Source organism: Ptychodera flava, assembly GCF_041260155.1.
Source record: "Ptychodera flava strain L36383 chromosome 3 unlocalized genomic scaffold, AS_Pfla_20210202 Scaffold_25__1_contigs__length_14229661_pilon, whole genome shotgun sequence".
Taxonomy (NCBI): Eukaryota; Metazoa; Hemichordata; class Enteropneusta; family Ptychoderidae; genus Ptychodera; species Ptychodera flava.
The window spans coordinates 13377977-13391377 of NW_027248279.1; the positions used below are offsets into that span (position 1 = coordinate 13377977).

Consider the following 13401-nt stretch of genomic DNA (forward strand, 5'->3'; position numbering starts at 1 on the left):
GATGATTTCATACAGTCAGGAAATACTTAATTTTGTATCCATGTCAATAGTAGCTTCAGGGACATTGGCCCTATGTTTAAGATAATGTTGTGATTCAGTAAGCATTTGAAATGGTAAACTGTATTTGGTGTTGAAATGTGGTAAAAAATAATGAGAAAACATAGCTGAGGTGATTTCAGCAGGTTTGGTTTCCAACAAATATATTATTTTTTTCAATGTTAAAGAGTGATGGAGGGGGGGGGGGGGGTCCTGGCAGATTTTGAAAAAAATCCAAACAAATGTCAATAAAAAAATCAGCCACAGAAGGTTTGTCAAAAAGAAAAGGTGGGATAGTGGGAAAAAAAGAATGTACAGTGTATCGGATAAAAAAGATGTTCCTCATCAATCTTTGTTTTGTGTGCCATTAAACATGCAGTGTATTTTAGTTTAGGATGTCAATCAAGTTAGGTAAGGATTTGAAAGGAATAGTCAAGTTCACCACAGTTTAACTTTATCTCTTGTGTCATCATCCTTGTGTAATTGGTTAAGTTTGTAAGTTGCTCCAGATGTGGATATACCAGCTGTTCTGGAAGAAAACAATGTTTACTTTTCCCTATAGGGTTTCTGAGTTAATGATTGCATGTTGAAATCTCTCCATGTATCTGGTGCATGGGCAAAATGTAAATATTGGTTGCATGTTATGTATTTCAGTCTATGTCAAATATTGTAAATGAAAAATCAAGAACAGTTTGCTGTGTGCTTGTAAAAGATAACATGTATGTCAATTAAATTATATAAAATAATTAAATATTAAATATTAAATTTAATTATGTCAATTAAATATTAAAACTGCCTTGCAGTTTGATTGTCTTAAAAATTATCACAGAAGTAGAAAACGAAAAGAAACTAATCAAATTGCTGTAACATATTCACCCTCAGTGTCTGTAGGCCTATATACTTAACTATTTTATCATTACATTCACCTTTTTGTTATATCTTTATCACTCTCCATGGGCCAAGGCACACTTGGGGTCAATGTCATCACTCTGTGCCAGTCTGTGAATGTCAGTCTGTCTGTATTTAGGCCCATGTTTCATACAATTGGTGGTTTGTTTTGATAACTATATTTGGTACATAGGGATAACCTAGCAATACAAATGTGACATGACTTCGGTGACCTTTGACCTCAAATATAAATATTTGTCCATAACTCAGTAACCACAAGTGCTACACCCTTCATGTATAGTATGATGGGATACCTTACGATTCCACATATTGTACCTCATTAATTATGTGCATATCTAATTTTGAGCAAGCCAATAGAGCCAGAGGTCTGATTTTTGATATATAGGGATAACTATAGGAGAGAATTTTTTTGACAAATGTAATGTGACCTCGGTGCCCTTTGACCTCAAATATACATATTTGTCCATAACTCAGTAACCACAAGTGCTACCCCTTCATATCTGGTATGATTGGACACCTTATGATGCCACATATTGTAGCTCATTAATTATGCACATATCTCATTCTGAGCAAGCCAATAGAGCTGGATGTCTGATTTTTGGTATATAGGGATAACTATAGGAGAGAAATTTTTGACCAAATGTCATGTGACCTTGATGACCTTTTACCTAAATATATGTTTATGTCAATAAATAACTAACTGCAAGTGCTATGTCCTTTGTATTTAGTAGGATGGGAGACCTTATGACAACACATGCTTTACCTCATTAATTTTGCACACATCTAATTCTGGGCAAGTGAATAGAGCTAGAGGTCTGATTTTTTGGCATATAGGGATTAATTAGCAATATAATTTTTTTTTCAAAATGTCATGTAACCTCAATGACCTTTGACCTTGATTATACATATATATGCATATCTCAGTAACCACAAGTTCTATACCCTCCAATTTTGATAGGATATTAGACCTTAAGATGTCACATCTTGTACCTCATTTATTATGCGCATATGTATTTCTTGGCTGGCCAATACTGCTAGAGGTCTGATCTTTTTTCCCAATTTAGAACCATAACTTAGACATGCCTCATGTGTTTTCAAATTGGGAACAACGACATAGACCTATTTGCCCATAGATCTCAACATATACACTCCAGTGATACTTCTTAATGACCACATTTCCCTGCCCCATCAAGACTAATACTCCTATTACAAGTGGGGACTGTCATTGTCAATGACTTGTTTAGTTAATGGTTGTATCACAGTATACGATATTTCTAATTCTGTATTTTTTCCATTTTATATTCTGAATAATACATTAAACATATTTCACTGTCTCCAGTACATTTCATTTAAGTATTTCACTTCATGCACTTTATCCCTTCACACATGTTCAAATAACTGACCAGAGCACAAACACTAAATAGTCCAGGATGGGAGCTACAGTGTCATTGACGCTATTTTTTTAAATAGCGGGCAAATATTCATTATATCGGCGATTTCATCACTTTGTAGATCTGAGTAAGTCCGACTTCCTAAGTTCGACACCAGCTTCGAAAAACAGACGACACTATATAGATTTGTCAAATCGCGAATAAATATTTTCTGATACATATCGGAGATTTCGCAACCTTAAAGATCTGGCCAAGCTCGACTTACACGGTAACACATACAATCAGTCAATCATTCCGTATCATTCACGAACCAAAAATTAATTTTAAGCGACTGATACAGAAAACTCTGTTTTAGAAACGTAGCGTTGAAGGATCGCAGGGTCACTCAGTCTCTCCAATCCAGTTCGGGGTCTGTACAAGCACAGTGACTCCCTCCGCTGAATCATACACAAAACGCAAACAACCAAGATATGAACGATGTTTTGAGATGCTTTCTAATTATTACATATCTTGGACAGGTTCAAATTAGTATGGTTTGATTTCAGTCAGGGAAAAGTAATACTCGATGTCAGAAATATCGCTGTCCGAACTTTCCATGTCGTCTTACGAACGCGCTGAACTGTTCACAGTAATCCTCCAGCTGCAAGCTACAATCGTCTGTATCGCCGATGACGTCACGCACGCTTCTCCCATGAGCCCTTTCGCGCCCATGGAATTCCGGGCTCATTTCCATAAATGTCGTCTACTTCAAGTTCTCTTTTCGTCGTGACGTAGTCGTCAGCGCGTGCAATTATGTTGCAAATTTGAGCTGCATTTTACTCAAGGGTGATTTTGGAAGGGATAAACTGTCAAAGTCGCTGGACTTAGGTTTCCCTTTAACCCTTCAAGTGCCAAAGTCAGTTTTTGTTGCATTTAAACAAATATATCCCAGTCAATTTTTTAAAGATTTTTGCCAAACTTTTGATAAGAAATTGTAGCTGATGAAATGTGATGACCATTTGTTCAAAAAAATCAAAAAAAAATTACAGAAAAATTCACAAAAATTGGTAAAATGTTGCACTAAAATTCTGGTGGGAAAAGTTACAGCACTCAAAGGTTTAAAATTATCGTTTGAAGTTTTGCCTGTGACTGTATGAGGACACACTTGTGTAATGTGTTGAAAAAAAGAACTTCATAAGCATGTCTCATGTACTGTTAGTGGAAAAGGGTATTTATGACATAAACTGATTTCTGTACTGTTTGTGAAAATGTATCGAGACGTGCGAGTATATATAGCCTGGCAATAATATAAATAGGACATTTTATATCGTATCTACTAAAATAAATTATGGCATTTTACTTACATGATAATGCATGAGCCCTTCAAAGAGGTGTTACCTGTGATTGAAATGAAATTTGCTAGAAAGTCTTTATGTATGCCTTCAAATGTCCTCAGAAAAGTTTGTTAATGTGTTTAGGGTGTGATTGTCTTGACTTTTACACCAGCTCTTTGTACTTGTAAACCTGACATTGAACGTTTTTGAATACCGACGTAACAATAGTATCAAACACTTGTCATCTTACACATTTGCTATGTATTGTACAGCTATATGTACTGGACAGACTGGGGAGATCAGCCTCACATTCGCAAAGGTCACATGGACGGAGGCCGCAGTGACATCATAATTGACGACAACATCCACTGGCCCAATGGCATCATCATTGACCACCAGACTCAGAGACTGTACTGGACTGATGCTTACTTTGACCGCATTGAGACAGCAAACTTAGATGGTTCAGGAAGACAGGTCTTGTTGAATGAAGACATCCCACATCCATATGCTATTGGTGTATATAAGGTGAGAAAACTTCCAAATTTTTCTTGTGAAAGTTTAGGGAGTACAAATGGTAACAATGGCATAAAAATGCCAAAATGAAATGCAAATATTTCAAAATGATTCATCCATACAGTTTTCAAGGATAATCTTTTGTCATAAACAGTCCTTGGCAAATATTAAAATCATAGCAAAGACTGTGGGCATTGCCTTGAATTACAAAACAATTATTTTAAATGATTTAGTAAACAGTTGTGTAACTCTCAGATTGGTAACCCGTGACATGTTACCCACCAGATACTTACTCTAGCCCAGCCCCAACTGTTTCCTGTGCAGAAATGTTAAGGGAGATTCACATTATGATCTAATGACAAACTAGGATAGTAACCTCAGACATTTACTCAATGAACATAAACCCTAACCCTGGCCCTTAACCCTACTCTCACGCACTACTCACCAACCCTTGTCCCTAAGACTTGTACCAAACACTAGTCTCAAACCCTATTCACTAACCCTTTGTCCCTAAGTGTAGTTGTCCACACTGGTCCCATGTCCCTCGCTCTAGTCTCTTATCATAGTCTCATACCCTAGACTTGGTTCAAGTCAGTGAATTTTAAAATAATAAAATCATTTATAATTGTTTCTCTTGTGTCTCTCCTATTTCGTACAAACCTATCCGGAATTTGGCAGCTCACGCCAGGTTTTCCCGGCGATTGAATGCGTCACGTTTGAGTCTGCGCAGTAGTGAGTTAGTTTCTGCCGGATTCACCGACTTGGACTTCTTGCAAAGTACAGGCGGTGAGACGGACTGTGTACACAGTGACGTAAGCAAATACAAAATGATTGACAGCCCCCGCCGTTATTCTGGCCAATAAGAAGAACGCATACTAATAAACCTCTGCATGCATTAAAACGTTCGTTGTCATCTCCGTGCAAAGATAGACATCGAGTACGTTTTATATCTGGGCGAATAGGCCTAATGGCATCAAGTTCGTACATCAACCGCGTTTTACAACTGATCGGTCGACCATCGCTAATCATGCGAGATTACCAAAGAAAGCTTGTTGAGAGTTACATTGAGGGAAAAGATGTGTTCGTCTGCGCACCAACCGGCAGCGGAAAATCACTGACATACGAAGTCGCCCCACATGTTGTTTTGATTTCCATCGCTTTGGGCACGTAAGAGAACAGGCTACAACTGTAAGGACGGTGTCTTTTTCCATCCTTGAATAACCGGCGACGATATTCGCATTTTTCGACATGGGCCCCACAAACAACAAAGATATTTTTACGCGTTTTCGGTGATACACCAGAGGTCGTGCTGACTTTTGTGGGAGAGATCGCACTCGACATTTTGTCAACAACGCCATGTGAGTTTTATGCACGTTCATTAGGGTCAATTGGTAACTCCTCCCAATGTGTAAAATTTAGTGATGTCACCTTATGAATAATATATGAGTAAAGAAAACGTCATCTCATGAATAATTGATAGCAACGCAGATCGCGCAAGAAAGCCAAGTCTGTGATTCCGGGTGAAACTCCACTATATAGCGTTCACTCCACTCATGGCGTTCACCCTACTCATCACATCCACTCAAGCGCGCGTTTCACATGAAAGCAGAATACAAATCATTGCGTTCACTCCAGTCAAACATTCACAAATCACAGACTTGAACCAAGTCTACCTTTATCTAGTCATTAACCAAAACCCAACTATTGGTTAGAAATGTTTAGGTGGAAAGCAGAGAGTAAATATTTACACAAGTCAAATATTTAAATAAAAAAGATGATTATTGTCCGTAAAACTTTTACCATGACCATTACTAGTTGTATTAGTGCCAGCTTACTGGTAATAAATTTCCATCATTTTTCAAATGATTTTGTCTTTTCTGTGCTTGTTTAATCAGAATCATATTTATTGGGATGACTGGTACAAGAAGGCCATACTGAGAGCCAACAAGTATGATGGCAGTGGAAAAACCACCGTTGTGGATAATCTATACTCAGTGATGGATCTGAAAATATTGGCACAGTCTTCACAAAGAGGTAGGAACAGAACAGAATTGCCATGTCACCATAATCCTTTCCGTGTTCACGCAGTTCTAGATACCGTAAAAACCCGATCAATTCGACCAGAAAAAAATAATTACGATTTCAAAATCGTCGATTTATTAGGAAATTAAAACTGCCGAAATAATTTAGTGGTCGAATTAATTGGAACGACGAGGATGAAATTTACGCGAGACATGTTTGCCATGTTGAGACTGCTTCAAAGCATGGACTGTGAATTTTTTGAGGTCGACAAATTAGGTAACAAAAAACCTCAAACACACCTGGGTGTCACATCAAAATCAAAGTGGCCGCGATTACAGACGGAGCGATCTGTGACACTGCCACCGGCCGCTCGACGGACGACGCGTAAGTTGACATCGTGTGCCAGCCCTTGGAAATATATAGTAACTCCCTGACAGGCAGATGAGATAGTCTAATGGCGTTTGATGCATTGAAAGTTTGTAAAAATAATAAAAATGACATCACCGATCATAAGAAACGTGGTGTTGAAGATAATAGTTTTTAAGAGAAGACTATGATGACCATATTTCTGTAAGTATTGTCTAACTTTGGAAAACCAACATCTGAAGATTTACTTCAACCAACACTTTTATATTTATTCTACTCTTATTATAAGATTAGTCGAATTTCTGGAAAGTAGGTGTACATTTTCGATGTCTGTGTATCGTCTATACCGAAGTCATATCCGAAACAGTATAATCAAATCGCGACAGCGTAAACCTCTCTCTCTCCCTCTCCGGTATTTCGATATTTTATATTGTCGACATTTATATATAAGTCTGAAGTTTCAGGTCACTGCTCAATGCAAGTAGTTGATGTCAATTTTCCGTATCGGGCATGGTCTCTATCGTCTCTCAAATCGTTAGTTTTTTCCTGTTATATTCGATATCAGACTCAAAACACAACGTGAACATGCTGATAATATATTGCATATTTCGTATCGAAAACCGGTAAAGTTCGTAACTGGTGACATGTCACGGCCTGGAGAAAGTGTATCACCATCGATCGAATGTCCGTGACGCTTTTGCTGCCAAATTGACATAAGACATATTGCACAGGGAACTTCGCGGTATGGCAATTATATGAATTTTGCCGTGAAGAAAAATCTGTGACTTTAAACTGGCCGTACAACTAACAGTAAACATGGCGGAGCAATGATACCGACTTCAGAGACTTCGATTTTGTTTTCATTGCGACCGCTGGTGAGAGCGAGTCGTCCGGTGGAATTTTTTCCCACTGGCTATTTGGCTTTGAATTTTCAATTGCCCTCATGTGCTAAAAACAAGACGGGCGTTCGCTGTGAATCAATAAGCCTTTTGAATATGAAAAAATCGGACATCTGAACCTCAACTCGCAGCTTGAAAGTTGTTCTCCGAATCAGGACAGGGACATCGGTGAGGCCGGATTTCACGTAGCTCTGGAAACCGACGGCTCGTTCGTTGTAAGAAAGCGTGCGATGTACGTCACATGCTCTCTTGGGCCTTGGGATTTCGCCGTATCGCCTCTACAGACTACACCGTCTATTACCAAACCATGCTAACAAACACACGATAGTTCAGTAACATATTAATCTACCGATCATCGACCGTCGAACACTTCAAAAACAATGGTCGTGGTCACGGATTCAAGGACGTTCACATGAAGACACGATCAATAAGTGGCGCGCAGAAAATTTTTTACTGGTTTAGAACTTCTAAAATAACTTGTAATCTGTATATCTTCGCACATCGAACCGATATTGTATACCTATCACCGTCGAAGTTTATGTCTTTCACTGTCGAGTTCTTTTATCCAAAACACATATCCAGAGAGTCCCACAGAGCAGTCAAATGAAAGGATAATTGCTTCAAACAATGAAATTGCACGAAAGAATGAAAATCAACAGCACATCCTGGACGTGATTTAAAACAACAGCGCTTGTGAATAGGACTATTCTATTTGAGTAACGGGGATGGAAAGCACAGAACTGTAAAAGTACTGGAAAAACGTGCCATTTTTCTCGCAATTTTAGCAACTGTAACGACCCTTTATTCTTTACTAATACCTTTCCATAATTGAATTAAACTAGGTTTAGGGCTTATACACAAAGTGTACACTGATGTACAGAACTTTAAAAAAGTACTCTGCTGGGAACGAGCAGGGGTTTACACGCTAATGGGCGCAGTAAAACAATGGGCACGTCCATAGGTTCAAGGACGTTCACGGCGTAAAATTGCTTAGACTTGTTTAATATCTGGTCATCGGTTGTACTGCTACCTGTGAATCGAAACGACAAGTGTAGGCCTATAGCTTTGAAATTTTATGGGAGAGAGACACCACGACTGAGATCGGCAGTAAGCACAACAAACTATTCCGAATTGTGCGTCCGTGTTTAATACAGACATCTCTCGTAGGTGATTCTGGTTCTCAATCGAATCAAAAGTCCAACATTTACAACATTGACATAAAAATGTCTGAAAACTTTTGTTTTATTCAACCAACTGATTCATCTCCTTTGATATCCCCTAAGCTACATGTAAACAGTCCGGAAAGACTGACATCGATGTCTCCCGGGCCCCCATGCAGTATGGCCGTACGTGTCCAAATATTTCAGTGTTATACATTTTCTTGTCCTTCTCTTTCTTTCTGAGCCAGTGTCATTATTGTGAACACGGCTAATAAATAAATAATAATATTTCTTAAACGTTTGCAAAATATCTCGTCAACCGGGCGCATGGGCTGCGTCTTTGTACGTTGGTCAAAACTAATGACACTGTAGGTCAGGATATCACATCGGTCAAAGTAGATTGAATAAGGAAGACGAAAATGCTTTCATCGATTGACAAAAATGAGAAGGAACGAGTCAGTAAATATCGAACCATAAAGGGGAGATCGAGACTGCCATCCCCCATGATTAATCAACTGGGAACAAAATGTAGATATTTCAATCGACAGACTTACACAACCAGAGACAGCACTTTATTCAGCTTTAAAATAAGTCATCGCCTTTCCTATAATAATACCCCGTTTGCGTTTCGATCTACTCTGCTCTGTCCCCAATCGGCATGGCTGTCCGGGTTTCGCCTGCCGTCGGCGTACTGACTGATACATGGTTATTTCTTCAGGGATCTTTTCATCGTTTGGCATAAAATACAGCATCTCTTTTGGTGCACAAGGCAAATCAACGTTTAGAAGGAAAGTCACAGGAGGTTAGGATATTATATAGGTGAAATTAGAATGGAATATTGAAGATGAAAAGACTTATCGGTCGACAAAAATTGCCAGAAACCGAGAATTGAGATTGTCTATGATTTATTAATTGGGTACAAAAATATTCGATTGAGTCATTAAAACAGCCAGAAAGAGCAATTTCTTCAGCTTGAAAAAATAAGTCGTCGTCTTACTCTTTCCTTGACACTGTCCCCATTTGCATTTGAAAATATTACTCTGTTCCCCGGGCTCTGTTCCCAGTCGGTAAGAACGCACGGCGCGGCGGCGGCGGCCGTACTTACTGACATGTAACATCGATTTTCCTCAGCAATTTTTTCAGCGTTCGCAAAAGATTTCGCAAACTCGTCCTTTTAGTGCACGGGGCACATCTGTCTATGTGTTTTAGGAACAAGCAACATGTGGTTTAGAACATAATATCTGTCCAATTAGGAAGGGATATTGATTCACACACAGAAAGAGTCTGTAAATTTCAATCGACACGGGATGGTAAGAATTCGGAAAAGACAATAAGAAAGGGAGAAAGTAGGTAATTTATTCTTACTTCTTCGATATTAAGGTGAGAAAATAGTGACAAAACCAGAGACTAGAGGGTTGGTACTTCACACACGCTGAAACTTCACGCAGATTTCGAAAGAGGGCGACTGAGATCCAGCTCACTATAAATCACTGAGGTTTCATACTCAGCGAAAATAATCATGTGACCCAATGAAAACCAATCTGAAAGCCGTTTACAAAGCCCTTTGTTGTTCTCATTTCTGCCTTTTTGTCTGACCCGTGGTTCATCGTATTCGTAACGGTGGTTTTCGATGTCTTGAAATATCGTTCATTCACCAACTGAAGGAAGTTTTTGAAGGGTATGTAATTCGGTCGAATTAATAGAGATCGAGAAAGTCCAAATTTTAGTCGGTGGTCGATTTGAAAGGGCCCAAATAAAATTATGTTTGGTGAAAAAAATGGGTGGTCGAATTAATAGGGTGGTCGAATTGATCGGGTTTTTCACGGTACCCTCACCTTGACGCCTTAGGTACAGGAATTATACAAATAAACGCAATGAGTCCCAGTGCCTATATTTTACTTTATTTTCTGAAGTCCCCAAACAGAATTAGGTCAAGATTTCTCCGTGTTGTCACACAAACAACTGTACCTGTTGGTGCAATATGACCACATTTTTTACATATGGTGTACATTGTTCAAATAATGACACGCGTGTGTCCTATCTGATGTTTTTGTTGACAACTGAATTTTGTCTGGAATATAATTCATTTGTTTATAACAGGACTTCATATTGTACTCAATGGGTTGTGATTACAGGGCTAATGATTTGCATTTCAGCAAAAATTAAGATCTTTCAAGAAGAACAAAACGATAATGTTGTCTTGTGTAACAAAAGAATGAAAATATAAACAAACGTTGGGCTGGTGTTTCTACAATGTAAAGTATTGCAAGGTGACAACCCAGTGCAAATATGGTTATTGGTAAAGCTACATCTATTAAATCTGAATCTGATATGAATCCACTTCTTATTCAGGGAAAAATCCATGTTCAAGTGACGGCAACTCTAACGGGCAATGCAGTCAACTTTGTTTGGTCAAGCCTACTGATAACGGTGGTATCTCCAGATCATGTCGTTGTGACAACGCCACCAGGACAGTGACACGCCCTGACCAATCTGAGATGTGTGAATGTCCATCAAGAGAACGCATGGTGAATGGTAGCTGTATCACTTCAGCAGGTGTGTGGTTCAGTCAACCCTTTCACCTCCATTTCCCTGTCAAGAGGTCCAAATTTACAATAGAAAACAATGGGATTGGGTCAAACCATGGTGGTGAAAGGGTTAAATATCCATGTCATTTGCGTAGAAAATAGCCAGCTTACTGTGGAAATTTTTGAATGCATCAGACTCTGCTCTGGGTAACAGTCCACCTAAGTTTCTAAGGAAAAGTACATGCTCCGGACCATGGGAGGTTGCACAGATAATACAGGAAGGCTGTATTGTCTCTGCATACGATATCCAAAGTTCAGGGCTTGTAGATTAATCAGTATTAACTTGGAACAGAAACAAACTCAACATCTTATGTTTTTGAAGTCAACTGGAGAGTCAAATTATTGACAGTTACTGTCTGCAGACTAAACAATTTTGACCTTTTTACTATCATGGTTTGTCCCAAACAATTGTTATCAATGGTGGATATGAACCTGGTTATAGGAAGTAGGGGGGAGGGGTTGATTGAAGTTAGATGTGTCCATTGGTCCATAGAATTATGATGAAACTTTTGTTATCTAGTCAGTAAGACTTAGCTCCACACACATCACTTAAAATACCAGTATGGCCTTGATATATGGTTCGGCTGGTTATGTTCAAGTTAGTCATACTTGTCATAAGGTTAGCTATTGTCTGTATATATACCAGTATGTGTTTTGTATGTATCCTAGGCTCCAACTGCTCCAATGATGAGTTCACATGCAGCAATGAACACTGTATTCCTCATCGCTGGAGATGTGATCGTGACAATGATTGCGGTGATAATTCAGATGAAGTAGATTGCCGTAAGTACTGCATCTCATTTCATTGCAACAGTACAGTGCTTTATAATGTTCAACGCAATGCCACAAATTTCTCTGGACATGGAATGACAACATGTTTTCAGGAAATGAAATGCTCTGATAAAATGATCTGAACATAATGTGAGAACTCAAATTATTAATGTATTCCAGTCACATAGTTTAATTTCTTGTACTGTAATGAGTTCAGATCTTGCCATGTGAACACTTGGTTTCACACAGAGTGTCTCTAAGTTCTGTTACTCAACTCTTTTGTACACATTGATATCCATAGAAGAAACGCAGGGTTTACTAATCCTATCAGTTTACTCTTGTTTGAAAAATCTTTAGACTTTTCATACCTGTCTGAGTCCACCTCTTTGTCTGCACACGATGTCGTTTTCCCTAATGTTTGCTCCTCCTTGTGGTTATCCCTAATGTTTGCTCCGCATGGTTGTCCCTAATGTTTGCTTCTCCCTTGGTTGTCCCTGTTTGCTCCTCTCTGTGGTTGTCCCTAATGTTTGCTCCTCCCTGTGGTTGTCCCTAATGATTGCGCGTCCCTGTGGTTGTCCCTAATTTTCCACCCTCCCAATGGTCGTTCCTAATGTTTGGTTCTCCCTGTGGTTCATTTTCATCAGCCTATCAAACCTGTGGTCCAGAACAGTTCACATGTGACAATGGTCGCTGTATCCCTCCACAATGGAAATGTGATTTTGACAATGATTGTTACGATTGGTCAGATGAGAGAGGCTGTGGTGAGTATTTTCATCATTCATTCTTCCTCATAGATGTATAGCTACTGACCCAGTAGCTCTAAGTCATGACGCCTTTTTTTAACATTGTTGTTTTTCATGTCCACAACAGTTAAATTCTTATTCGACTCCCTAAAGCATGTTGAGATACAGTATTCAGCTTGTCAACTCATGTGTAGACTGTATTGTCATTGTTGACAAGTGAATTCTGGTCTGGACAAGAATTCAAATATAAATAGTGCATTTTATAGATATAGATACTTTGTTGACAAGCTAACTAATAGGTGTTTTATCATGCTTTAAGGATCAGAATGAGAAACTAAAGTTGATGTATATAAACAACTACAATGTCCCTTCAAAGTGCCAGTAACGGTATCTTTTATTGACTTTTTACTGCTTATTGCTTTGCTATATTACTCACAGCAAATCAAGGGATAATTTGTAATGTGTGACATTCACAACTCTTAGCAACTGTAATCCTTTCACATGATAGAGTATCATATGTATTTGTCATATTGGCTCCCTGCAACCTGTGGTAACAGCGCCAATGACTGTAAACCCTTCAATAGGTTGGCGGAAGATTCAGCCTTTTCAACTTCAGCCATGATTTTCAAGCTATGTAATAAAGTAGATGAGAGAGTTAAAGACTTTTGACTCCACATTGTAACCCCCTGC

The 13401-nt window shown here is 38.7% G+C and overlaps 1 protein-coding gene across 1 annotated transcript in view; it reads left to right on the top strand.

The window, feature by feature from the left end:
* LOC139125607 (sortilin-related receptor-like) overlaps positions 1-13401 on the top strand; it is a 44118-nt gene that overhangs the window by 15125 nt on the left and 15592 nt on the right. Inside the window, exons 11-15 of the mRNA XM_070691704.1 lie at positions 3922-4174; positions 6058-6196; positions 10962-11165; positions 11867-11980; positions 12613-12729. Of these exons, the coding sequence (XP_070547805.1) occupies positions 3922-4174; positions 6058-6196; positions 10962-11165; positions 11867-11980; positions 12613-12729 (827 nt within the window). The remainder of the gene's footprint in view (positions 1-3921; positions 4175-6057; positions 6197-10961; positions 11166-11866; positions 11981-12612; positions 12730-13401) is intronic.